The 27551-nt window shown below is 48.1% G+C and overlaps 1 protein-coding gene across 1 annotated transcript in view; it reads right to left on the bottom strand.

The window, feature by feature from the left end:
- The window catches only part of TBX15 (T-box transcription factor 15), an 89211-nt gene extending 69974 nt beyond the window's left edge, over nt 1-19237 (bottom strand). Inside the window, exon 1 of the mRNA XM_048951932.1 lies at nt 18928-19237. Within this exon, the coding sequence (XP_048807889.1) occupies nt 18928-19129 (202 nt within the window). The 5' untranslated portion in view covers nt 19130-19237. The remainder of the gene's footprint in view (nt 1-18927) is intronic.
- Nucleotides 19238-27551: the final 8314 nt, after the last annotated feature.

The following is a 27551-nucleotide window of genomic DNA, read 5'->3' as shown; positions in this document are numbered from 1 at the left end:
CAAAAGATAGGATTTCACCAGATAATGAGTTCAAGTCCCTCATCATGACATATTTTCTTGGCCATTACTGAATAATATTATGTTATATAATGTATAAGTTATTACATATATATAATAAATAAATTATTCAGTGTTTATGATTCTTTATGTTTGTTAGCAGGTGCAATTCTAACCTTATATGAATTGTACCATGTTAATGCTCTCACGAAGCTTAAAAATCTTGTTTTGCAATTTCTGCATGCTCCAGCCATATTTTGGCCTGGGAGTTTTATTTGTCTAAATAGAAAACTGCCTTTGCTATTGCTTTTGTTTTTCTTTAATGGAAGGTAAATATCCTAGGAAGTGCTCAGCCTAATGGTCATGTGTCAGACAACATCTGGAGAGAATTATCAGCAGTAATGTTGCTGCAGGCAAGACGTTCTCAAAGTATGAGCATGGTGGATTTTCTAGGGAAAAGTAAAGACAGATAATTTTGAAACAAGAAGGGGAAGCTGTGATTTTAGAGATGAGGTATTAATAAACCAGAATATAAGAAAGTAATTTAAAACAGCCAGGAATAATCAAGAGGGAGCAGGGTTGATGTACTCAAATAACCTGTTCTAATGATGAGTACTTCTTTCTAGCCAGGCATGAACATCCTTGACAAAAGAATGCCTTTGGCATTTCATCCCAATTTCCTTCCCTGCAAAACTCCAAGATGGGTAGGAAAGATGTTTCACTGTCTTAATAGACCAAGAAATTAAAAGACAGTAGATGTGCAATGTGAAATTAATGTCCCAAAGTCATGTGTCAATCTCTTGTACAATTACTGACAGGCATAGGCACGCAGAAGAGATGCTGTACAGCCTGACCTCATCTGTGCAGTTTCCACTGTGCAATTCTTGCTTTTATTGAACAAAAATAAAGGGAATTTATCTCAGATTACAAAGATGATGTCTATCTCACTACTGTTCTGCCCAGTCGGCTGCTACTTTCATACTTCTGTCTTTCTGGGTCAGTATCACATAATGTCAACAAGTGAAAATTCACTCAGGTCACTGGAGTAAATCTATAGGCACAAGAATGTGGTTTTTGTCTTTGTTTTCCTTTGTGCCACTTCCTCACTCCCTTTTCATCTTACATTTTCTCCACAGTAATTTTTTAAAGATTTCTTTCCCCAGCACTCTGAAGCTTCATGCACCCAGTAGTGCAAAGGCAGATACAACTGACTTCAAAGACTGCCCAACTGCAGCCAACACTGTGTTGTATGAACCTGGCCTGCTGAGCTCATGAAAGCAAAATTTCATCTGTTTTTTGAATTGCGCTTTTGACCTGCCATAAAAATAAATGATATCTTCTACAGTTATTAAATGGTAGACTGTTTCTTGTTACTACTGTTGTAGAAGTGTCTCTTCCATATGCCTGTCATTAAAAATAATAAATTGGGCTCCCTTATCTTATGGAGATCTCTTACTTTAGCCCCTTGTTTTGGTCTCCTGTTCGTTTCCAGTTATTGTTGCTGACAGACTTTCACAGTTAAGGTTAAAACAAAGTGCAGCAGCCTTTCTTCCTCTTACAGTAGAAACACTAGCAATTCACACCTTCTTCTGATATTCCACTGCACCAACTGTACTCTACAAATACATAATGGGAGTGATGTGAAAAAGCCTGAACAATAGGAAAGGAAACTAACTTCCATACAAAAAGAGCATTCTCACTACTCTTAACAATTGTTAAAGCATTAATCAATTCCTCATTTAGAATGCTGCCATTTTTGTGTAACTCCTTGCTATTTAATTTGGTATATATTCTTAGGAAGCCATTAAAACTGTGACTACTTATACCATGCAATAGCTGACCAGAATCTTAAGTGCTTCAGAGACTGAACATCATCAATAACAACGTCACTGGTTTGTAACGACCAGTTACCATTATCACTAATATTTTCCACATTGTCATGATATTGACATGCAGCTAACACTCGATAACATTCTTTGTCCTCTAGATTTAGTTCTTATTCTTCCCTCTACGGTGAGCAATATCCTTTCTAGTGAATGTACAGGAAGACAGGGTTAGTTTTCTGTCTAATTATTCATCGAATAGTTGAAACGAGTTTAGAAATCCTCCCATTTCAACATTTAAATTAATAGAGTTTCTTATTTTAAGGCAGGAAAGCCACAGAGAAAATCTCTTCCCCAGAAAGAAAATATTTCTTCCCCAGAGAAAATATCCTTTACCCAATTCCACATCCAGATGCCAGCCATTAAAGATATTAGATGATCTTCCTTCTAACAGACAAAGAAAAACCAAGTGCTATTCAGCAGGAAATGTAATGCTCCATCCTAATGCCCAGGTCCACAAAGGTATTTAGTTGTCTCACATGTCCCATTGAGGTTGCACCTTTGGTATCTGTGGCCAATGGGCATTCACATACTTTTCCAGACAGGATCACAACTAGAGATGATTTCCATCTCGAATTTTTGTCCTTCCTATCCTTTTGTTATGGCTAGTGTAGTTCCTCTGTCCTAAACTGTTCAGTGGAAAAAAAGAGGTAATTTTTGAAGACATTAGTTTCTCTCCATTTAAAAGACCACACTAAGCTCTGGTTTATATTGTCTTCTTAAAGTAGTCTTACACTATTTTTTACATCAAAATATGAAAATTAAAGCTTCTCAGTACTTATTACTGATTTCTGTGGTCATATTTTCTTTTCTACTACCCACCATAATCCTATTTCCATGTCAAGAATTACAGTATTCTGCATAGTGTTCTGCTAGTCAAATGCATTAAAATACACCAGGAAGCTGTGTTGTGGAATACAATGGGAATTCATTAGTCACTTGCATGTGCTGAGTTGCTATCCAGAAACATTTCTCAACTCCATCTATATAATTGGCCACCCAGATTCCTTGAAAAAAGAACAGCTCATGGACTAAAACAAACTGTTTCCACAATGGTTTTCCCTTACAGCCAAGACAAAAAAAAGAAAGGCAAAATATTTAATGTTTATTTGTTACTTTTGTCTTCGCATTCTCCTTTCTTGGTTTTCTCAGCTTTAGTTGTGCTTCCAGAGTGTTTGACCAGTGATCTGTAAGTTCAGTTACACTGCTACTGAATGCAAGGACTTAATCTTGGTAGTATTAACTGTAATAGGTGTGGAAGCTAGCTCCATTGCAATCACATGGATTGTCATTAGAAAAAGAAAACAACAACAACAACAAAAACCCTATAATTAACATTATTAGTGATTTGAGCTCATTTTATACTGAATTCATCTGCTAAGTATTTCTTTACATTTCTCTATGGCATTTCCACACATTGTTCCACTCTCTCCCCAGTGTTCAACCAGAAGGACAATGGGAGAAAGCAGTTCCATATTTTCAGCTATCTGTACACAAATGGAGCCAACCCAGGCTTCTATTTTATTCTTTCCTAAAAAGCTCCCAGGGCAGGAAAGGAATGCTGGATCAGTCCTGTCCATAGTCGCATGTTCCTGAGCATCCCACAGAGGGATGTTGTTGCTATTATTTTAACAGCAGATCTCTGCTGTTGTTGCTATTTTAATGGCAGATTTTAAAGCTTCCGCTGACATTGGTACAGATCCTGAAGCTCAGCTAGAGAAACAGAGGTGGCGAGCAGATGGTGATACAAAGGAGGAATGTTGTATCTATAAATATTCTAGTGAAATTCACATCCAGCGCTCCATGCAGGAGCCAACAAACTACTCTAAACCCTTAATGCTGGGTCTAAATTAGTCTTAGCTGGTGAATACATTCTTAATCTGAGTTTCTCTGCCAAGGAGATTTTCACTCGTGGGATTTTTTATTTATAGAAAATCACTGGGGAGGGAGGGGGGGGGATTTAAAAAAAAAAGATTATTCTGTATTAATTTTCATTAGAAAAATGTTAGCATTTACCAAATAAGGGGAAACATTTCCCTCTGAGTTGTTGGGGCTTCTGAAGCATCCCAAAGGATGGGGCAGTGGTGAAGACATCCATCTCCAGGAAAACATTCCTGAAGGTTTTGTCAGATAATGTTACAGTACATCTGAATCTGTATCTGAATCCTGATCTGAATATGTATGTCCTGATCTGAATGTGTATGTTTGGTGGCCCTGCTAGGCAGGGGGGTTGGAACTACATGATCCTTGGGGTCCCTTCCAACCCGGGTGATTCTGTGATTCTGTGATACATCAGTTAAATCTGTGACAACTCAAACCTTCTCCCTAAAATTCTGGAGTGTTTTAATGCTCTGAACTTCAGAACACAAGTATTAAGCACAAAGTTTTGCATTTAAATGGCATTGATTTTGCCATAGACGAGAGTGCTTTGGATTTAGGATGATGAGTCACAAACACTGTTTCCTTATCACTGATTTATCACTGACTGAGTACTCAAATGCTGCCTGAAAACAAAATGAGCAGGTTCAGAAACATCTTGGCTTGAGGATGATGGAAGGTCAAGCAGAAAGCAAGTGGCAGGACACGGAGCCAAGCTCAAACTGTATATTTGGTTCAGGCTGGGGGTTAGGAAAAGGTTTTTCACCAGAGGATGGTGAAGCCCTGGAGCAGGCTCCCCAGGGCAGTGGGCATGGCCCCAAAATGCTGAAGTTTAGGGAGCGTTTTGGTGTTGCTTTTAGACATAGGGTTTGTATTTTGGGTTGCGCTGTGTAGAGCTGGGAGTTGGACTTGGTGACCCTTGTGGATCCCTTCCAACTTGGGATGTTCTGTGATTCATCTCCTTGATATCCACATCCCTCCACGCTTGCCTCCAGGAAGTGTAACGTCATCTAACCTGAGTAGCACAGAGCAATCTACACTATGGATATCCATGTGAATCTGAAAAGCCTAAACTGGGAGTTCTGATGTTTAATTTTTATCTTGAAGCGTCAATTTTTTTGCTAGTTGTGGTAAAATGCATCTTCTTAACTATTTCTCTACTCATCAAATATTGTGCAAGAAGATCAACTATTGTGAAAAGGGAATTCTGTATTTGGCAGATATATATCAGTAACAAGCAGAATCCTTCATCTTTGGGTACCCTTTTACCAGCAGTGAACAGGCATTATGCGACTGGTTTTGTTTCCTCAAGTGGCACTCAGATCTCAGCATTGAAGAAATTATGGCAAAGCTGTGGAACTGTGAAACATTATTTGATCGTTCTCCTTTCATAAGCTCACACAATACCTTCAGCCTAAAGCATCTCCTTTGAACACAGGGATGAAGAATGGAAGGGGAGAGAAGATTCGTCTATATACCGAATTTTTTTTTTTTTTTTTTATTTGGTCAGTTATTCCTTTGCACTGAATGTTTTGGACCTATAGTTCCATACTGACTGGTCAGCTTCAACTGTGTTTGACAGAGGGACAGAGGTTGCAAAGAAATTCAGTTTTGGCAAATTCTGTAAAAATTGGTGGCTATATGAAAGAAGGAGCCCAAATTAGAGCACATTTGAGAGTCAAATTTAGCTTTTGCTCTGTGTTTGTTCAGGCAGGGCATGCCAAGACTGAGAAAAATATTATAAAAGGTCTAAATACTGACACCTTGCCTATACTCTGCAAATCAGCTGCACTGCTGTAATAGAAGAAAGAGCAGGGCATAAAGATTGCTGTGTTTCTCCATAAACATCCTGTGGCTGAAGTCCAAAAGTCAAGCAATAGCAAAACTCCTTTCCCTACCTTTTAACTCAGATTGATACTCAGAAACAAAGATAATTTTCACCTAATGGCTCCCCCCCTGTTACTGCTGTTAGTCATAATGGGAGTGGTAGAGTCTTGTGCACTAGCTGTACACAGTTCTGTCAAATGACAGTGGGTTTGCACCCAATCAGCTCCAGCACAGGCTGAAACTAGCATGCTAGACTTGAATTTTGAATTATGCTCATGTATTTCACTATTATACTTAAAATATTGATGGCATTTTTCAGTGCATATAAATGATACGAACGATTTTATTTCAATTTTGACTGTAATTTAAGACTTTAGATTTAAGTAAACATGTAAATCACATCTGATATACAAGTGTTTTCCATCTCCCAGGGTCAATTTTTCTGAACAAGGACATGTGAGAGATCAGAATTTCACTTTTCTTAACGTTCTGTCTTGCACTGACACCGTAAAAGATGATGGCAGGTGGCTTCTAAATGAACTTGAGTTCCATCATCAGAACTGCCAAACATGCAAAATAAGATCATGCACAAAGGGAAATAAAATCAAAGTTCCTCTAACGTCTGATGGCAAGCAGCAGTAGGGCTCAACAATTTTACGTTGAAAGGAAAATATGGAATGAAAAGAAAGAGCGTGGTTCATCACCTCACAACTACAACAATTTCAATCTGTGCAATGGCCAGTTCTGCTTAAAATTACATACTTATAAGATGAAAAATTACATTCCTTTCTGAAGGGTCTATCCCTTGCTAGAGTTACACATCGCATCTAGAATTCCTGCAATTGAAGTACTAAAGAAATTACATTTCAGCCTACATCCTCTATTGTTTACTTTGTGCCACTAACAGAACTTTATGCAGTTTCCATTTCCCCTACAGTCAGGCACTGATCCTACACACACACACACGAGTGTGAGCTCACCTTTCCTGCTGGGAGTGATTTCAATGGGAGACTCGCGGCAGCGAAGGATGGGAATACATTTTGGCAGGATCGGGGCCTCAGATAGCAAGGAGGAAACTGGCTAACAGAAACCACCTCTGCAAACACAAAAAGTGGAGCAGGAAAGATCCCAGGAACAAAAATTGGAGTTCAATACACTTTTAAATGCCAGCCAGCATTTTTAAAGGGAGAGCTGCTGGAGCTGGAAGATTTCAGAGCAGATCAAGCTTCTTTTATGCTCGACTTGAGAGTGTCCCTTTAAGGGTTTACGATATGGCACAGCCCAGGGTTTGCTTGGTATGGCTTTTCCTAAACTATTATTTTCTTTTGCTGGGAGACTCAGCAACTAAAAGTGCAGCTTCTTCTTCTTCACAGCTGTTGCTCCCATATTGCTAAATATTTCCCCTCCAGCTTTTGCCCTTGCCTCGTTCACGGGATGTAAATGATGCAGGAATTTCTGCTGTTCTGCTTCAGTTTAGCAGAGTGATAATCTCTGGCAAACGATGGCAATCTGTCTTTCATTAAAAAGAAGTTTTTGCACTTCTGTTTAGCACAGGGAATTTTTTGAATTGTCCTCCTAAGGAAGGATTTCACCCCCACTTTTGCCTCGAGGGAAGCCCTTGCTGCTACGAATATATCTGCTGGATCCATGGGAACGCTGCTGCTGTTGAGTGACTCCCACTGAAGACAGCAGCAGGGCAACTTTCATGTCTTAAGTCCTTACTTCAGGTACTTGCTGTAAGCTAAGTTGAGCAAATAGATGGGTAAAGAGATGCTTCTCTCGTAAAAACACAAGACAATTCTCTACTTAGAAAAAAAAAGTGTGCTTAAGTTCTGTAGGAAAGCAAGTGCCACTGCTGGAAAAAATAAAATAAAATGCAAGTTGCTTTCTTCACCAGAGCAGAACTATCCTATTTCTGGCCATCCAACATGATGCCAATATCAGTTACTGCTAAACAAACTGTAAGTGCTAAACAGAAACATAAAAGACAGATATTTCTCAAATGCTTTAAAAAAAAGTTAAATGTTCAAATTCAGGACGTTAGTCAGTACAGATTAGCCTACACTCTTATTCAGAAAAACACACATACTCAGAATATTATTAATATAATACATCCAGTATGCAATACCATAAATCTGTCTATATAGAGGGACTTACATGTGCACACAACATGAGGAGAGTATATAACAAGTAAAATGGGATTTGAATGCAGATGCTTTGCTATTCACTCTTTGACAGTCACTTTTACTGAATTGGAGGAATTTCCTCCGTGCAAAAATCCCCAGTTTTAACAAAAAAAAAGATAGAGAGAGAGAACTGCATTCAGTATAAATGGGTGAGAGTAGATATTTGGAAAAAATCATGGCCACTGCACAGCCTCTGCTTAAACACAGTGATATGATGACTGGATTGCTCAGCTGCTTGCTGAATTTGGCCCTAAGTAGATTTCTAAGGACTTATTTAAAGAGAGAAAGGGAAGATTTAAAATAAGTTTTGAAAAGCGATGCCCTCGTAAAAAATAACTTTATCTGTTTGAGCTTAGTCAAAATCTTATAGAAGAGAGAAAAAATGGATAAAAGACTTTCAAAAGTGCTGTGTGTAAGTGGCTCAATCACTGATTCCTTACCAAACCGGGAAGCCCTCCGAGGCAGCAGCGTCAGCTGGGAATTCTGTTACTTTTAACCAAATGAGGAGCATGAAGAGGAAGAAATAACAGAACTCTGCAGATGTGGCCTTCTCATTTTAGATTGCTCTCTGCATCCGCAGATGAGACTGCTCTCCATTCCCTTGTTTATGTTCAAGATACGCAAAATGTACAGGTATCTCCCTCAGCATCCTAGGCAGAGGAAGGGGAACTGCATGTCATGGATTTTCTGATATAGTTATATAAAACTATATTTTCTGATATAGTTATACAAAATATACCTCTATAAAATGGAGATTTAACCTATGATTCACTGTGCTCTGAACCAATGCAAGACCTCTGTTCTGCTTCACAAATTTGTTATTTCTTCATTCTTCACTTTGGGTTTTCCCTGTATTGTGAATTCTGAGTTCCTGTCCCAGTATCATCAGGGGTCACGTTGAATTTGGTATTAAATGATGCCAAACTCACCCCTCAAGTACAATAATGACGAATTCTAGTTGAAGTCTCTATTCCCCTCATCACAAAGGCAGCAGGGATGAGTTAGGGGCGTTTCACCTCTGTGCTCAATGCAGCAAATTGTGTTTCACCTAATGAAATGCACATCTCAGTATGTATATGGGAACAACTGTATCCAACCGCAGTGTAAATGGCTGGCGGAAATGCTGCATTATTAAAGGGAGGTGACTAACCAGCAACACCTTCAGAACATTACTCTTTGTACAACTGCAGTTTGTCCCAAAGCCCTCATCATGGATTGGCGCTCTGCAATAATGTTAATGCAAACCAAACAAAAAAGAGAGCTGATCCAAAGAGCCACTAGTGTAAGTAAGGACGTGTGACATCCTAACTGCTAACAATGAATCGTCTCGCACTCCACAAATAAGGGGAAATGAGCATCCTGATTTGCAGGAGAAAACGTGATTAATGTCATGACTGACACTCAAAAAAATATTATGAATCTGGAGTAAAGCAAAAAATAAATGGAAAATAGGGGAAAAAAACAGTCAAAAAAAGCCAGAATTGTATTTTTCAGGAAAAATAAAGCAAATTAGCTGGCATAAAAATCACTGGATGACTATGGTAATAATATTTTTCTTCCCATATGTCTGTGCAACAAACATCACTGTGTTGCAGTGAATAGCAACTGTCTGAGATGTAGCCATGTGGATCCCAGCTCAGGATCGCCAAACGTTTTCATAAATAATCAGCGATCATCTCAATTTTCATAAGCAAAATGATTAAGGGTGGATTCATGAGCAAACACACAGCTATTGTCATAAGAAATCATTATCGTATTCATAATTCTTCATTTAGATCACGAGGCTCTTGCCAGTCTGCACAAAGGAACAGCATTTCCAAGAAATTTTGCCGCTGCACAAAAATCCCTGTCTTCCTCCCCCCTCCGTCCCCAGCTCCAGCAAAGACACAGAAATACACACAACCACAAGTAGAAATTGGGAGCAGGAGGAGAGACTGAGTTTTCTGGAGTAGCCGATGACCGTAAGTAAACTTTAATTACTTCCTTAACGATATGAAACGCGCAACACGTAATTTAATTAGCAATTAGAAAATGCCTCTAGGTACACCAATATAATAAGAAACTAGAGCCATTGCAATAATGGCTGACATGCTCCGTAGGGCACATAAAAACACTTCTGTTTATGGATAATTTAAATATGAATAAGGAACAGAAAGCTCTGATTTTTATACACAAAGGAAATCAATATTATACAACTGCGTAATAGCATAGACCTAAAAAAAAAATCTACACACAACTTCTACTGATTATAAAAAGGCTGAAGCCCTGAATAAAAGTGGCGAGTAGGATCCAAAAAAATATAAAACCTCTATGGGGTTCACTGTAAGTGAGAATATTTCATTTAAATATTTCTCCTGCAATTCTGATTTCTTTTACATCAAAACACGGAGAACAAAAAAACCGTGGTAAGAAACCTTGTTGGTTGGTTTCCAACAGCTTCTCTATGAGAAGTTTTCCCTACTTATTTCAGGGCCCTCACATATCTGTGCCATACTAAATGATTATGCATTTGTCTGGTGCAATGTACTGCTTTCATAAACTGTATAAACCTATTCATTATTACATCTCGAGGAGCCATGCCGTTCATTATTTTGGGGGGAAAACAACATGACGCCTCCCAGATATAGGGGGTAAGTCCGAAAACAGTCTCTAAATTCTCCCCACACCACAGCCAGTTTGGGGTAGGAAACAAAACACTGAACACTGCCTTCCTCCTCTGACCTTTCCTGTCTTGTTCCTCTTTTTCCTTCCCAAAAGAAATCCCCTTTTGTACCTAGTTTTCTATTCCTTTGCCCCTTTTAGATCCTCTCTCCCCTTCTTCATAACCATTTCATCCCCACCAGAGTCAAGCAAAGGGGAACCTCAGCATCAGGACGGAGCTACTGCAGCAGTTGCCCAATGACCTTCTTTGTCCCACAGAGCAAAGGGAAAGAGGCAGCAAATGTCTCAAACATTTTCTATTCCCTTTTGGGGCTGAACTACTTTTTTGATTGATATTTAAACTTTTTATTTAAACTCATTTACTCTGGGTAAATGATGCTCAGCATCTTAATATTACTCAAGCAATCCATCTTGAAACGCTCTTAATAAACAGCCACCCTACAATCAGATCTTTCATTCCAAGGAGCAATGGGGGAATTTTTCCTCAAGCTTCATTATACGACCCTATTTTCACAAGAGCTATCAATTATTGACCATTCCTGTAACAGCACACCGCTGGCAATCTTCATGGCCACCCTCCCCTTCTCTCACCCCCGGCACAATTTCCTGAGTCCTGCAGTAACCAGAATTGCTCTGCACAGAACAACCAGAGCGGGCTGCAACGGCAAAGCTGGATTTGCAGTGCAGGGACCTGCACAACAGCACCCAGCATTATGGCTGCGTGCAGATAATGGCAGTAAGGAATGGGGGATGGACTTTGCTAGAGCTGTCAGATGGCAAATGAAGACTTTCTGTGCTTGCTCCAAGGAGCCTGGCACAGGAAACACCCAAATCCTACAATAATAGATCTTCTGTTTATCTTTTAAATTCTGAAGTGAAATAAAAACCATTAGGCACCACAGCCGTGTGCTGCACTCTACATTTTTCCAGACTTTCTACGTCCCTCTGGCATAAGAAACAAAAGGACAACTTCTCAGTTTAAAAAAGCAGCCTTGTCGCCTTGTATGGAGCACTGCAGCGTTGCTTTACACAGCTCAAAAGCAGGAGTGCTCAGACACTGCAAGGCCGGGCATAATGCCGAACTTTTATCTGACCCAACAAGACAGTTTTCATACTACCATACATTTGCAGAAGATCTGAAGACAAAAGGAAAGCACAGTCCTTTCGTAGCATAAAAATGGTCGTCCTGGTGTTACCCTCATGGTCATGATTATTTATTCCTACAGACAGACCCAGTGCTCCAGTAGACCAAAAGAAGCCCAGGAAACACGATGACTGCAGTTCTGACAGCCCCAGTGTGAGAAAGAGCAGGAAGCAAGAATGGGTCTGATTTGTGCAATCCATATCTCTGCAAAAGGAGATGTCAACTGAAGTTTAGGATTGGATTTAGGATTGCCCATCCCAGTTGTTGAAAGGCATTGTGCTACAAGTTAGGGCAGCAGCAGAATCCATACGATTTCAGGACTGAAGTCTGCTTTTTAGAAAGTTGGTAGGAGCTTTTCCATCGAGGTCTGAGTGGGTACAAGTGAATACTCAGCAGGTCTCCTCCTTCTGCCTTTTCATCCCAGCTAAAAAAAAAGGTGCTTGAAGTGCAATACAACTACCTTTACCTCTCACTAGCGCGAAGTGCATCTACGGCGCTAAGATAACTTCTCCGCTGAAAGCAGAATAGAATAATAACACCTATGCACAATGAATCATTTTCACTTAAAGAATCATCTGAGCAGGAAGTCAAAGTGAAAAAAGGCCGTCTCTAAATTTCTCCATCTCTTCTCAAGGTCCCTTCTTTCTCAGCAAATTCAAACCTACAGAACTTTCAAAGACTCCCTTTATATTACCGTATGTCCCTTTGGAATTATTATCTGAACAGAAGCATCCACGCAGTCAGGCAGCACTTTCAATACCTTGATTAGGAATGCTGCTGTTAGCTGATGTACCTTCTTAACAAGTCTTCTATGCTCTCCGCTCTCATTTAAAACAAAGGCCCTCGGATGTCTTCAGTTCTGCTATCAGTCTGGGGGCAGGTTTTTTATCTGACCGCTCTTTGTTTTCCACACTTCCAAAAAGTAGACACTTGGTTTTGTTAATTCAACTGTCATGGGAAAAGCATTCACACCAGCCAAGAGTACACCCAGCCATCAGGGGAAGTCGCAGCACCGTAAGTCATTCATACTTGTTCCGTATGCGCTCAGCAACTGATATTCAAACAACCTTTGTGGTGCTGATTTCCATCTATCTACTGATTGTTACGATTGTTTGTGTCCGTTCTTAACCAGCCATTAACGTGATCTTTAGAAACTGAAAATGGGTTTGTCAATAATTTCTTCTCAAATTCCTTTTCCAAGATTCATATACGTGGACATCACCAGAAATGTCCATTCAACAACATTCGTTGATTTCCTGTGCTCCCTCAAGAAGGAAGAGTGCTTAAGAATGACTGGCTACGAGTACGTTGCACTGAAACTATCCCTTGTGACAGTTTTTTGTTCAGTGTTTTTATTTTGTTTCACTTTCAAAACAATGAATTGACAAGGAGAACATGTCTTTGGAGAGATGAAATATTAGTTATGTTGGATTTGGGAAATCACTTCGTTACAAGAAGAAAAATTAACAGGTAGGTTCTTTTAGAAGCTCAAATACTTGATTTCGTCGTTATCAAAATCAAAATCTCTCTCTTTCAAAACTTAAAACACATTTCAAAATTAATTTTAAAATTGTTTTTGAATTCGTTTAGACAGAAGGTCTTGGAAATAATTTTAAGGATGGTTGTGTGACTCAAAACCAAGAAGCATTCCGATGACACAAAAGTAAGTAAAGGTTTAAAGGTTGGCCAAAACCGAAGTTTTCCCACTTCTAAATAAAACTAATTTAAAAATAATAATAAAGAAAAAAGAGAAAAAGTAAAAGAAAATGAGAAAAAGAAAAAAATATATAAAAGAGCAGAGGAGAAATGATCTTCGATTCAACCAAACCTGAACCCCTCCTCAACATTTTCCCTTTTTTGGCTCAGCCTCGCCACGAAAAATCCCTCACTGATTTGGGTGCAGGCAGGAGATTCCCCCAGCCCGGGCTCCCCTGTTGCTGTGATTGCTGACTGGGGGCGTCACATCCCCCATCTCCCCCCAGTCTAGCTGCTATGTTGCACTCACACACACACAACGAACAAGGAGCGACTCCTTGTCACTCCTTTTCAAACGGGAATATTTTTGCAACGAATGCTTTTGTCTCTTCTCGTATTGATTTACTAATTCATTGCTGTCTGATCGTGCAGAATGCGGAACTAAAGGATGCCAATGGCGTGAATGTCGTTGCTGGAACTTGAACGGGCGCAGTGTTTCCTATCAGTATTAAAATTTCTTAACCGGTTTCCAAAGTGATTTTCATTACCAGAACAACCCTTTATTTGTCCTTAGCCCTCCTCAACGGAGCATGCCACGGGATAGACAACAGGTGCCCAACAAGCAGAAAGGACGAAGTGGTAACCTGCTTTAAATGGTGATGGAGCGAAGAATTAAGTGGTGATGGAGCAATCGTTTTGATGGAGGAAGGAAAAAAAAAAATAAAAAAATAAAAAACAAAAGGGGGGAGGGGGGAAGAAAAATGGAAAATGAAAATAAAAGAAAGAAAGAGAGGAAAGAAAAGGGAAAAGAAAAAGAAAAGGAAGAAGAAGAGAGGAAGAAAAGAAAAAAGGAAAAAAAAATCAGCGTCGCCTCTCGGGATCCCGCTCCGCAGCGCCCAGCGCCGCTCCTGCCGAGGGCGGACATCGGACGCACAGATCCCGGTCCGCCGCCCGCGCACCGCCGCGCTCCACAGGTCGGGTCTCGCCATTCCTCACCATTGCTCGGGGAGGCGTCGGGGAGCCGAGAGCTGGCACCGAGTCCTGCAGTTCCCTCAGCGGGCACAGCCCCTCCGGGCATCTCTATCGATCTCTGGAACGTGGTCAGTGTTAGAAAACTGAAGCTTTTTCCACTGAGCCTTGCTTTACGTCAGCAGTGCAAACTACAGATCTCAGTGTGAGCTCTCAGGGTGACTGAAACCGCATGTGAACAGATTTTTCTTACAGCAGGGACTGATGTAACTGCCGTACAAGCAGTTTCTTGAACTATTGTAAGCTGTAATCTAGAACAGAACACTATATATGTGTGTGTATATATATGCATACATATGAACAACATAACACAGTTCTTCGAAGCTTGAAAGCACGAAAATGGAAGCAGAGCCATACGGGAGGTGAGCTGGAGGGACGCCTATCTCTGACCAGAGGTGACCAAAGCGGTATTGCCGTGCTGTGAAACGATCCAAACGCTCTTTCCTGCACTCTAAGAAGACATTTTTCGACTTTTCCATCTGAGAGGAAGCATTCGTTTCCTAGGAGGCAGATAGGACTGAAGGGGGACGCTGCTGCCCGAGGAGGGGCCGATACTCGATACAGGCTCTCGGTCCCGAGCGGGAGGAGGGAGCGGTGATGGATGGTGCGGAAGGAATCACAGACCTGTGCCGGTAACAGAAGCTCTCTGGATTCTCCCACAGTTCTTGTTAAAGACAAGAAATGACGATTGATCTAACAGCTTTCCCCGCGAATGGAACTAAACTACATTTAAAAAAAAAAAAAAAAAAGAGGTGACTATTTAAAATACATTTAAAAGGAGGACATGGGTTGATGCCTTTTCTCCTGCTTCGCATCCGTTACGCACTGCGGGCTCCGCACCTCCTCGGGGCAGGCGGGACCGCACCGCTCAGCCCCGCGCACGCCGTGCAACCCGCGCAGAGCTCACTTCGGCTCCGGGATCCCGGCCCCGCCGTGGTCGCAGCCCGAGCCCCCGGGGTTCGCATCGCCGCGCGTGGGATGTACGGGGTCGCGATGGGGTGAAATGCTGCCGGGGTGGCCTCGATGTGGTGCAGCAGGTGGGAGGGAGGAACTTCTACAGCCCCGCTCAGAAGTGAGATGGAAAACTCGGTGCCAGAGCGGGGGGTTCTGCCAAGCACAAAGCCGACGTTCCTCGACACACAGCTCGTAGTGGCGGAGAGCTGGTCAGCTGCCCGGCCCCATTACGGCGCGAAGGCCGCCGCGCTCCGCTTCTACCAGACACAGGCAGAGGGCAAAAAGCCCTCCGGAGCCTCACGCCCATACTGCTCCAACAATAGTTGGAGCGAGAACCGGAGTCGCCTCCTGGGCACGTCCAGAAACGGAGATGCACAAGGATGAGCAGCCAGAAACAGATACGTACATCAAAACAAACAAACAAAAATAAAATGAACCGAATTCCTCATGCTTTGGGAAAGCGTTCGCCCCTGCAGCGGGGGAGGGGAGGGGGGGGGAACTCCGGTCCCTCAGCGATGCGGCCCCCAGGCTGGGTGCGCGCCCCTGGACGTGCCGCGCTCTGCTCTCATCTTGATCAATACAGCTTCGGGCAGCGCACCGGGTGGAAAGTAACTGTAACTGGCAACGCGACGTCTTCGGGGATGGGCAAAAATCACACCCTCGAAAATATGGGGTTTTGGGGGGTTGGTTGGTTAGTTGGGTTGATTGTAATCGACGTGTTCTTTTTTCTTCCTTTCTTTTTCTTTCTTTTTTTTTTCTTTTTTTTTTTTCTTTTTCTTTTTTTTATTTTTCTTTTTTTTTTTTTTTTTTTTCTTTTTTTTTTTTTTCTTTTTTTTTTTACGCGACAAGAGGCTGTAGTGGAGGAATTCGCTTAAGAACACGCTGACGCCTTTCTATCTCTGTGGACGACATGAGCACCGAAACGCACGGAACTGCACATTTCCAACCGCACTCCTTTGCTCTGCCCCTGGAGCTCCTGCGGGTCCGCCCGTGTGGAGCAGCCGCGTTTCGGAAGGGAAATCCCGAACTCCCATCGAAACTTTCCCCAAAGCCGGCGGTCGGCTGTTCGCAAGGCCGAAATCCCCCCCTCGGCCGGGAGTGAATCAGAGACACAGCATCGCCCGGGCCCACGACACGCAGCGGGGGCTCTCGGCTCCGCGTGGGGTTGGGGCAGCGCTACAAGAGCCGCCGCCTCCCACGGTCCCGCTTCGCCCCACGCGCGGCTCCTCCCGGCGCAACGTGGAGGCCGTGGGAATCTCACGAGGTTCCCCAGGCAAAACGCGTTCCTCGGCGGTGCGGCACGGAGGAACGATCTCATTTTTCTCACGGTATTGCCGCGCTGGACGCTGCAGCCGAGGAAGGAGACATCCCCAGAGAGGGGCGGCGAGGAAGAGGACGGAACCTTCCTCTCCCTCCCTCGGGCGGCACTCCGTTCCCTGGGGCGGACGAAATGCGGTGCGGCGAAGCCCCGACGGTTCGAAGTGAATTTTTGAAGAAAGTTCGATAAAACGGGGCCCGTTCGCTCTCTGCTGCGCCGAATCGGTGCGCGTTTTTGCAGCGTTCAGTTCGATGTTCGGGGCCCGTACCCAATACGCCTCCGGTACAAACGCTATACCCGCGCTATTCCCTACGCCATTCAAAGCAACGATTTGGAATCGGGAAGGTTTGGGACGCTATAAAAACTCCCTCCTCCAATTTTTTGGTATATCGCCAGAGATTTGGCGACGTTTAAACGCTTGAGGTGTAAAGTTTGTTCTTAATGGGGCCTTATAAAGCCGGAATGTGGGGGCCATTACGCGGCCGCGAACCAATTTCCACCCGGCAGCAGAGGTACGCTGCGCGGGATTTGGCTTTAATGAAGTGAGCGCGCAAATTGCAGCCGGGACTTCGTTTAAAGTCTATCAGCTTCCCCGAAATGGTTTCCCGAACTGTTCTTGATTTCCTTCGCTTTATGAAAAACACCACAGCGGCTCGCCGGGCCCCGGACGCTTTGCAGCCGTTCTCTGTCAGTCGCCCGCCCGGCGCGCAGGAGTGTTGGGGTTTAAATTAAACTTCTAGACCAACACAAATACATTGTATAGACGCCGGAAATTAGTGAGAAACGGTACTAAGAAAGACCAATGAGCGCACCTTCTCTGCCATGGCAAAGCAGATTTTTGTCTCTTCCTTTCCGTATTTGTTATTTTGAAAGAGGAATGCCCCAAAGCCGTGATTTCTCTCCTTCTCTCCTTTTTTTCCTTTCTCTTCTTTATTTTCTTTTCTTTTCTTTTTTTCTTTTCTTTTTTTTTTTCCCCCTTCTATTTTTCGCTGTTCTCGCTGTTCGTTGCCTCCGGGCGGTCGCTGCACTCCGTCTCTCCGGGACGGTGCCGGTAGCACCGCGCAACGGAAGCGCAGCGGCGGGGACTGCGCAGCGCCGGGCCTTGCTCCCTCCGTAAACACTCTGCAGGGTTTTTACTACAGATTTCTTTCCGTTAATCGTTCGGTGATCTGTTGCTTTGTTTTTCTCTTCACGTTTCTCTAAGTTTTTTCACGGCGGCCTTTCGGCGGCTGACACAGTAAAATCTCCAAATGCATGTATTGTATAATATATACAGTACAGTATATAAATTGCAATATATACCGTGCAACATATGTATATTGCGGTAGGTGTACATATACGTTTAAAAGAGATATAAGCGTGGTGGAGCGGCCTGGGAGCGGGGGAGGAAGCTCCTATCCTTTCTCCTACGTGGTGGCAGCAAACATCTTTTGGTCTTCTCTCCCCCAGCACCCCAATACTGAAGGAAGAGTAATTACCGAGAGCGACCTCGCTCCGAGACCGAACCCCTCAGGGGCAGCGACGTGGCCCCATCCCGTTCGGCGGCGCTCAATGCCGGCGCGCACCCACCCGCGGCTCCGCGGCTGCGTTGGAGGACCGGAGAGATGTGGCTGAGGGGGAAAGGGACAAGAGGAGCCCCAGGGTTCCGCTGGAGCCGGGGGAAGGCTCCGGGCTACCGGCTGCCTTTCAAATAATATAGGACATCCAATAATAGTAGTGTATAATAATAGTAGTGTATCACAATAATGGTAACAATCATAATAGCGTAGACTAGTAAGTGTAGTAAATAATCGTGTTAATATTAATGGTAATAATAATCGATTTTAAGAAACGGGAGCGGAGCCCCGTGCTCTCCGTCCCCAAGCACCAGTCAGCCCCTTTTCCCCCATCCCGCCGCCCCCCGCTCCCTCCCGGCTCCTGCGGGTCCCAAGCTGGGCACGGTGCTGCTCCGGGGCTCTCCTCCTGTGCCCGGCACCCTGCTCGGTGCCTACGGGGCAGACTCAGCTGTGACGCGATTTTTGTGCATCTCAACCCCCCGCAGTGGTGGGGGACCCGGACGATGTGGTGTGTGTGTCCCACCGCGATCAGCACAGAGCAGAGTCGGGAGGAGAGGGGGAAGGAGGAAGCGGGAGACGCTCAGAATCCGAGAGAGATTTAGGACCGGGAGGGAAAGTGGGAAAGAGCTGCGGAAAAGTCACTGCAAACCGAAAATACTAAGAAAAATAACACAAATCCGAGAAATCTCCGCACAACGCCTCCCCCCCCCTCCCCTTCCTTTCATTTCCCTCCCCAACCCCCCCGCCCCAGCTCCGGGAGTTTCCCGCAGCGGCTGCCGGAGAGCGGAGCGACACTGACCGGGGTTGAGGTCCAGGCATTGCGTCGGGTCCTCGCCGTCGCCCAGCTGGCCATTGGGGCTGAGGCTTTCCATGGACAAATCCAGCCCCTTGTCCTCCCAGTCCCGCAGTTTCCTCTTTTTATTCGTCCCAATCAAGGCTTCGACAGAGAATGCGTGCGCCCGGGAGCTGAGGGCCACCGCCGACCTCCGCCTCTCGCTCATCTTCCCCCCGGCCCGACCCTGGGCGGACGGCCCCGCGGCTCCAGCACCAGCGGCACAGCCCCGTCCTACATGGGGCTGCGGTGCTCCGCGGGCAGAGCGGGAGCTGTGCTCTGCTCACAGGGGCCGCGGGCCGGGTTTCATCTTTTTTTTTTTTTTTTTTTTTTTTTTTTTTGCCTTCTCCCCTTTCCCTCTGTCTCTCTCTGATTGATCCAAACTTCTGGGTTGTTTTTTTTTTTTTTTTTTTTTTTTTTTTCTCCGAGAGTTAGGCAGGCTGCGTGCGCCTGTCAAGTGGGGGAAAAAAAAAATAGTGAAAATATATATATCGTTGACCAATGGGAGAAAGGGATCGGGAGAGACCCAAAAGCTGTGGACCAATGGGAAAGGAAGGAAAGCCGGACTTCGGAACGAGGAATTTTGGCCGTCCGCGGCCCCCGAGCACCGGGCGGGGAGTTAACCCTTCGCGGAGCGCCGCACTCTGAGTGCGGGGAGATATCGGCTGTGGCACTCCTGCTCCCACGGGCTCGGGAATGAAGCCCGAGAATTAAAAAACAAGCGACCTGAAGTGCTCGAAAGAGGCCTTAAAATCTGGGGGTGCCGGACCGGAGGGTGCAGCTCAATCGTCATTCATGCCGTGTGTCGTGGGGTCGGCAGTGCTGTGGGCGGCAGGAATTTCTCGCTATGTTTTGAAGCGAAACTTACAACGTTTATATTTTATTTTATTTTATTACTCTATCCTATCTTATCCTATCCTATTCTATTCCATTCTATTCTATTTTTTGTTATTTAATTTAATTTAATTTAGGCTTATTGTATTTTATTTTTATTTATTTATTTTTTTTTTCTGTCATTTTAGCCATTGAGCGAATAAACCCTCCAGGCACAGCCCTGGGAAACGGTAGAGATGGCATCGGCCCCTCTATCTGCTCTGCCCCAAACCTTTCGAGCTCGCAGGGAAAAGAGAAATCAGGACCGAATTCCGAGAGGGGAAAACAACTCTATGATCGGAGCGCGGATCCGTGCGATCGAGCGAAACCCGGGGGAAAATGTAGGAGTTACATCGCTTCCGAGGATCGAGGGGAGGCTTGGGATAAACAATAAATAATTCTATAGGATGAGTTGGGCTTAGTGTGGATGGAGCCTCGTAGGGCGGTGAATTGCGGGGAGCGGTGCTCGGGATCGGAGGCTGCGGAGCGCCGTGGGGACGAGGGGTGGGAACGGCTGGCGACAGTGCCGCGGTGCCGCGTTTAGGGGTGCGCGGAACACCTCGGACACTTCTGCCCGACCTGAAGCGGGGTCCTCCGGGATTCGATCTGGGGGAAGGGGGATTCGGGCAGAAAGGCGAGAAAGGAATGATTTCCTCAGGAAGCGCCGGCAAAGCGGAGTGCCGCTATCTAGGCCGAGGAGAGGGTTTTGTGCGGCCCCGCCGCCCGCCCCGCACCCCCCGCCGCTCCTTTCCCCTCCCCTCCCCTCTAGGGCATCGCCTGTGACGGGTCGTGCCTGGCCGGGACTGCCCCAGTCCGCGGGGAGGGAGGTCGCGTCCCGGATCCCGGGGGAGAGGGGGAATGCGGGGGGAGAGCAGGGAGCGCAGTGCGCTCGGAGGGAGCGCTCGCAGGGGGCCGCGGCGCAGCGTCGGCACCGGGGCCGGGACGGAGTGAGGGCCGCGCAGAACACCGCCGGCTCGGAGGCCGTGGAGAGGGGCTGTGCGCCCAACCAGAACCCGCTCACTCATTTCCGAGAAGAGACGAAGAGCGAAGAGGGCTTCTAAAGGAGCTGGAAGGGAGAGTTTAGAAAAAGAGCCCAAGAAAACAGAGAATTGTTTATAGCGTTTTAGCAGGAGGAATTGGTGTTGGAAAGGCAGCGCGACTGCAACGAAATTTGGGGGGCGATGCATGAACACCGAGATAGATCTTCCCGGGTTTCAGCGCAGTTTTGCGCACCGAGTGGTTCCAGCACCCCGATCCTTTCTCGGTCTCTGGCCGAGGGGCAGAGCCCCGCACCGCACTGGCAGCGCCGGGAGCGAGGGCAGCGCCCAGCACAGCTCTCATCCTGACCGACCCCAGGGCGGGGGGGAGCGGGGGCAGCCCCTCCACCGGCCCTTCGGCCTCAACCTCCATTAAAACCAGGAAACCGCTCGCTGGAATCGAGCGGCGGGAGCAGGGGTCGCAGGGCCAGGCCCGGAGATGCAGAAAGAAATCATTCACTCCCGCTCCTCCCCGTTGCCTGAAAATATTTGTTTGTGGATAGGAATGTTTGCGAAGGGGAGAAACGGGGGTGGCGGCAGCGGCGGAGTGCTGCACAGATGTGGTGCTCCAGAGGCTGAGCGCAGCCTGCAACGCTGCTGCGCTATGGGGTACGGCACCGAGGGTCCCGCAGCCGCATCGCATACGGGGAGTTCTTTTTTTTTTTTTTTTTTTCCCCGTTTGTAATTGAAAACAATGCTAAAACGAGCGTGGGCTGAGGGCTACCCGATAACGGGGGCGCGGGGTTTGCTGCTTTTTAGTCCATCGATCGCCTTCAGAGCGCAGAGGAGCAGCCGAGGCGGTGCCCTCGGAAGAGGCTTTGGGGCGCTTCGAGCCACGAGCGGGGCTGCGGCTGCGAGCAAAGCAAGGCAGCGGTCTGTTTTATGGTCCGCACAAACGGTATCGCTGCGTATGATGAACTAATTCCTAATTACGTCCCTACTGTGGCGCCCATTCGTTGCCCATTTCCGCTCCCCCGCTCTTTTCGGGCTCAGAGAAGCGAAGAGCCGCACAACGTTTACGGTCCGGGTGTTTTTAAATGGGCTTTGTTTGTGCTTTACGGAATGAAGCTCTCAATGAGTGTTTAAACAAACACCATGCCACTCTCCTAAGCCTTCCAGATGTTTGCAATAAAATGTCAGGTTTTGCCTTTGGGACTCGAAATAAAATTTAACTACCTTCACCCTGTAATTATTCTCTTAGCTCTCCCTTCATAAATTTATCTGCTTTCTATCAGGATAGAAAAAAATCCGATTATAAACTCGGACCATAAAACAGCCACCGCTTTCCCTCCATTTTACCAGGACCTCTCCTCTTTCGTTGCTTTCCTGCTTTCGGCGGGTTTCCCGAGCACAAAGCAGCAAAATATTCAGTCTCCCAGTACTGTTCCCGTGCCTTAACCCGTCCACAGAACCCCGGCATCGTGTCGGGAGCTGGGGCTGTCCCCGTGCTGTAGGTAACGATGATGAACCCTTCTGAGCAAGCGGGTCCCTCTCCCGAACAAAGAATTGCAGAGACCTCTGACTTTTGGCTGCTACCTTAAAACAATAAAGGCAAAGCTAAGAGCCCTACATCGGGTATTGACCAAAATTCCGAACAACCCGGAGCGCTAAGTGATGTTTTCCTCCCTTTCTTTCTCGGTTTTTTCGTTTTCAGCCCTATTTCGTTCTGCGGAACGTCCGCAGCGTTCAGTTTTTGCTTCCCAATGACCCCTCCATCCCCTTCGCCCTGCGCTCCGCCGGTATCTCAGAGCCCGCACACACCGGCGGTGCCTGCCGTCCCGCTCTTTTATTATTATCATCGTTTTCTCTTTGCTGACGTACCACCCATCCCGAGCAGGTGAGTTCTCGGGCAGCGAGAGGCCCGGGGCCGGGAGGGGACCTCCCGAAAGGGCTTCTGAGGAGCCCTTGGATCGGGACGAGGGGAGCATTCGGCCCAGCACCGGCGCCCGCTTCGTGAGGCCCATCGGCCCCTGTGCGGAGGGAAAGGGGAAGAAGCTGCCGCTCTCGGGGGTCTCCAGGTGTCCTCCAACCTCCTGTCCTCCAACCTCCTGCCCCTGTTCCCTGTTCGCAGGTGGACTCAGGGGCTGCGTTGGCGAGGGGGCTAAAAGAGATCTTAGAACAGCTCCTGGTGTTCGTTTGGTCGTGGGCTTTTTTTTTTTTTTTTTTTTTTTTTTTTTATGTATTAGGATTTCGGGTGTTTCGAGGTGTTCTGAAGATTTATTTTCTGTCCGAACCGGACGGAGCTGCGCCGCTCCCCCTCGACCCCACGCCCGCCTCGACCCCACAGTCGCCTCGAGTCCCGCACACGGCGGCTCCCGCACGGCCCCGCCGCGCACAACGGCCCTTTGTTGCCCGGCGGGACCCGGGGTTCGGTGCTCAGGGCGGAAAGCCGAGCTGTGCCGCGTTCACTGTGGGCTCAGGCTAAAAAAAATAAATACGGGGCATTTTTTTAATTATTTTTCTTCGAGGCGCAGCTCTTTGAACCTGCGCGCTCCTCAGCCTCTCGCACGACGTGTTACACTGTAAACGATCCCGTTTAGCGCCGATCCTAAAACTCAGCAGACTTTAATGGCATCATTCAAGGAGCAGGGGCTGAAGGATGCCATCACTCCACTCCCGAGCTCAGGCGTTTCCCCACACGGCCACCAAAGCGGGAGAGCAGCCTCGGCCTCCTCGCGGCCCCGGCGGCTCCGCACGGTGCAGATCTCACCCATATCACGCGATCGCGGACCCGGCTCCGGGTCTCAGAGCGCGGATACGGAGGCCGCCCCTCACGGCCGCCTCGGGCCGCAGCCCAGAGTTCACCCACGTATATTGCAGTGCGTGCCACGATTATTGCTCTGAGCGAATTCCACGAACCAGAAAGCTGCCGGGATCGGGCTGTGCCGGGGCCGTTTGCTTGCAGTGCCCCTCTCAGAGCCGTTTTAATTTCCGACTGTTTTTATTTTTATGTTCGAAGAGCGGAACGGGAGTGGACGTCATTGCCACCTCGGTTCGGCTTTCCTACGGCCGCACAAAAACCGGGGAACACCATGCCGGGATCCCCTGGCTCTGCCTCTGTGCAGGGCGGCTTTTGACCGGGTCCCTCGGCGTTACGAATGTATACGCCGTAGTGATGCTCTGAGCGGGTTCCTCTTCTTTCCCGCATTTCGGAGCCACCGCTACTTCGGGACCCCGCAGCACATGCGGCCCCGTGGGGTGGAAGAGCCGGACGGGTGGGGGCACACGGCGGGCAAAAAGATTGCTTGGGGAGTTGTGGCAGCCTCGGAGGGGGGATCTGGGTGAGACCGTGAGGGTTCTCCACGCAGTGGGATACGTGTGGGATGCAGGCTGCCGAACGGATACTGCGACGAGTATTCTGGAGCTGCCGGGCAGTCGGACTCTGCGCCTCGCAGTCAGAAGTACCGCCGAGGAATTGAGGTTTCGTCCTTGCAGACGTGCGGCCGACCCCCGCCCCCCCCCCTCCCCCCCCCCCTCCCGCCGCCCTCTGTGATCCCGCCCTGCTGCGTTTGCTCGCTCTCCGCTGCTGTGGTTTCCCCTCTTGTCTTTCAGGATCACAGAAATCCCTCTGTCCCGCTCCCCCTCCTCTCCTCTCCTCTCCTCTCCTCTCCTCTCCTCTCCTCTCCTCTCCTCTCCTCTCCTCTCCTCTCCTCTCCTCTCCTCTCCTCTCCTCTCCTCTCCTCTCCTCTCCTCTCCTCTCCTCTCCTCTCCTCTCCTCTCCTCTCCTCTCCTCTCCTCTCCTCTCCTCTCCTCTCCTCTCCTCTCCTCTCCTCTCCTCTCCTCTCCTCTCCTCTCCTCTCCTCTCCTCTCCTCTCCTCTCCTCTCCTCTCCTCTCCTCTCCTCTCCTCTCCTCTCCTCTCCTCTCCTCTCCTCTCCTCTCCTCTCCTCTCCTCTCCTCTCCTCTCCTCTCCTCTCCTCTCCTCTCCTCTCCTCTCCTCTCCTCCTCCCCCACTCCCTCCAAAGGCCTCAGAGGAATGTTGGCTGAACCTCCCCAGCTGCTGCCATCTTTTTCCTACAGTGGCAAAATCGACGTCGTTTGCGGACTTGCCCAACGCAAACATCGCATTAAGGAGTATTTCGAGGCACTTAATTGTCACCCTGCAACCCTTTGATATGGTCTATAGGCACCAGTGGCTGATTTTACCCTACGACACTCCGGTGTCCACATCCTGTACATCGCGTTGCCTCCACTCCCTGTTCTCGCTTTGTAAAAACTTCATCTACTCCTGAACGGCCGCAGCATAACTCCCGTGGCGGCTCCGTTCCGCACCGCTCGGCCGCCTCCAGCGGCACCGGGCCGCCTTTACTCTGCGCACGGAGATTTCTTCGCTCGCAGCTCCACACCGAGGCTGCGGGAGGCGACATCCGTGTCACCGTGTCCCCACAGGGCAGCGGCATGGCACCGAGCTCCTCGCGGTCCAGAAGGCGGGTGGAGCTCTGCGGGTCCGTTCCCAACCGCGCAGCTCCAGAGATGCGCCAAGTTCCGAGCATCCCGAACGCAGCTCCCCGGGGAGGAGCTAGGAATATCCCCACAGGGAGATGATGGATTGAGGCGGGGGGGGGAGGGGGGGGGAAGAGCTGCAATGACTGACCCGAGGCGATACTGTAGAGATGGATAGGAAAACCAAGAATAAGACCAGAGGGAAAATCCTCCGAGCCCAAACTCGGCGAGGCTGGGGGCGCGCATCGTGCTGGACACGACACTTTCGGCTTTCGAACAGCGGAGCGCCGGCACCGCTGTCCCTGGGGGCTTCTCCCTGCTCCTTGGCGTTTCCTTTCCCTCCTTAAGAATAGGGCTGCTCCGAGACTACCCTCGAGAGGGAAAGTGGCCGAGGAGTCCCCAGCCCCTCCCAGGGATCCTTCCCTGACCGCGGAGAACCTGGGTAGCGCAGGAGACGGTCACAAGGATGGGGAATGCACTGGAGACATCGAGAGGCCGGGTCCTGAAGCTGCAGTGCCATTCCAGCCCGACATGCGCGCCCCTCACCGCGGCATCGCTCTCCGCGGGTGGGCGCGGGGCAAGGATCGACCCCGCACGCTCTGTGAGCCGTGAGCCCTGGGCAGGGACATTGCCCCGGTGAACAAACGCGGATGTTACGCTGGCCCCGAGCAGATGTTCTCGCATCCACTGCCTGCTCCATCCCGGCTATCTCGGCACTCTCTGCCCGCCATCCCCCCCTCCCCAAAGTGACCTCATCCCCTGCATGGTTGCCATTACTCGCCGAGTTACCCAACCAGTTAAAAAGAAAAAAAAAATTAAAAATATAAATTGCTGGTTTGGAAGATCAAAGTGAAGATTTGTGGTGCATCTGGAGACTAGAGAAAAAAACGGAGCGGCAGCAATTGCACGACTTCAAAGTGCTTTTAACAATGATTTTTTTTCCTTCCTCTCCTCCCCGATCTCTCAAGCATTAGATAAAGACAATGGGCCCCGGGGCGGCTTTCCAAGAGGATAACCTGCCCGAGGGTCGCAAGCACCGCAGGCAGCCGGGAAACACCTTGCGTAGCTCTCTTCTTCCTATTTCATGGAGACCATAAGAAAGCCGAATTCTGCTCGCCCCAGAACGGCGTCTGCGAGCCGTGTTATAGCGTGCAGGGCAAAGACGAAGTCTTTATTCTCTTACGGAGGCTGCTAAAAGCCCGCACACGCCCCGTGTAATGCAATGGCCGAGCGTAACCCAAGAACCTCTGGGGAAGGAGGTTTTTCCAGCAGGGAGGTTTTCTCCAGCGGGCGCCCCCGGCAAGAAGGGATACGGAGGACGGAGTTGAAGACAGCGGGAAATGTTCCCTCCTTCGGTTACGAGGGAACCTCGAGGAGAATGGTCCGAAACAAAGTTGGGAAAATGGGGAAGGGAGGATGAGCAAACAGCGAACTGCTTATGGCTGCTCTGCTCCTTGCCCCGTTCTCCCCTTCGGGCGGACAGCCGGGGGCCAAGGAGAGAGAACCCAGGAGGTGCAGCGGCCTCGAACCCGCGCTGCTGACCCAGCTTCTGCCCTGCCCTCGGCCCTTTGGCCCCATGGAGCCACAGAGCCGAGCTTTTGGGATAGGAGCAGGAGGGGAGAAACCCATCCGGAGCGGGCTGCCCGCGAGGAGGAAAAGGCGACGAGTGTCGGGAGGGGAAACCTTCTGACAAAAGCTTTTAGGGTTCATGGCAAAGCCGGAGAAGGGATCCACCGCAGGCCGCCTAGCAGCACTCGCGGCGCTCCTCTCCCTGCTGTCAGACCCGGAGCTGCCTCGGCCTTACGCGCCGACCCCGCAGAAGGCCCGACCCGCCCCTGGCAGCGGGGCACGGACGGGTCACGGCCCGCTCTGCTCCCTCTGCGACCAGCTTTTATCGCGTCTCCGTCTCCTCGGCTTTCCGCTTGTTGTTTTTTTTTTCCTTTCCCTTTTCAATCGTTAAGCGCGCGGCTCGGTCTAGCCGCTGTTAAGGTTTATTCCCCTTCGCTACAGCACAGACTGCACAGCCTCCCGTCTCCTCTCCAGGTTTCAAGTTCCAGGGCCGCAGGACCCTCCCGAAGGCCGCTCCCGTTTCACCCCGGCACCGCAGCGCAGCAACGCGCTGCCCGAGCCGGGCGCGGTGACGCTGCGCTCTCGTCCCGCAGCTCCGCAAAAGGGCGCAGAAAACAGCCCGGAGCGAACCTTAGGGCGGGAAGCTCTGCGCCATCCTCTCCCGGTTTCGT

The sequence above is a fragment of the Lagopus muta genome, chromosome 1 (assembly GCF_023343835.1).
Source record: "Lagopus muta isolate bLagMut1 chromosome 1, bLagMut1 primary, whole genome shotgun sequence".
Lineage (NCBI taxonomy): Eukaryota > Metazoa > Chordata > Aves > Galliformes > Phasianidae > Lagopus > Lagopus muta.
Note: the sequence above shows the minus strand (reverse complement) of the source record. Positions and strands in the feature narration are given on the sequence as shown.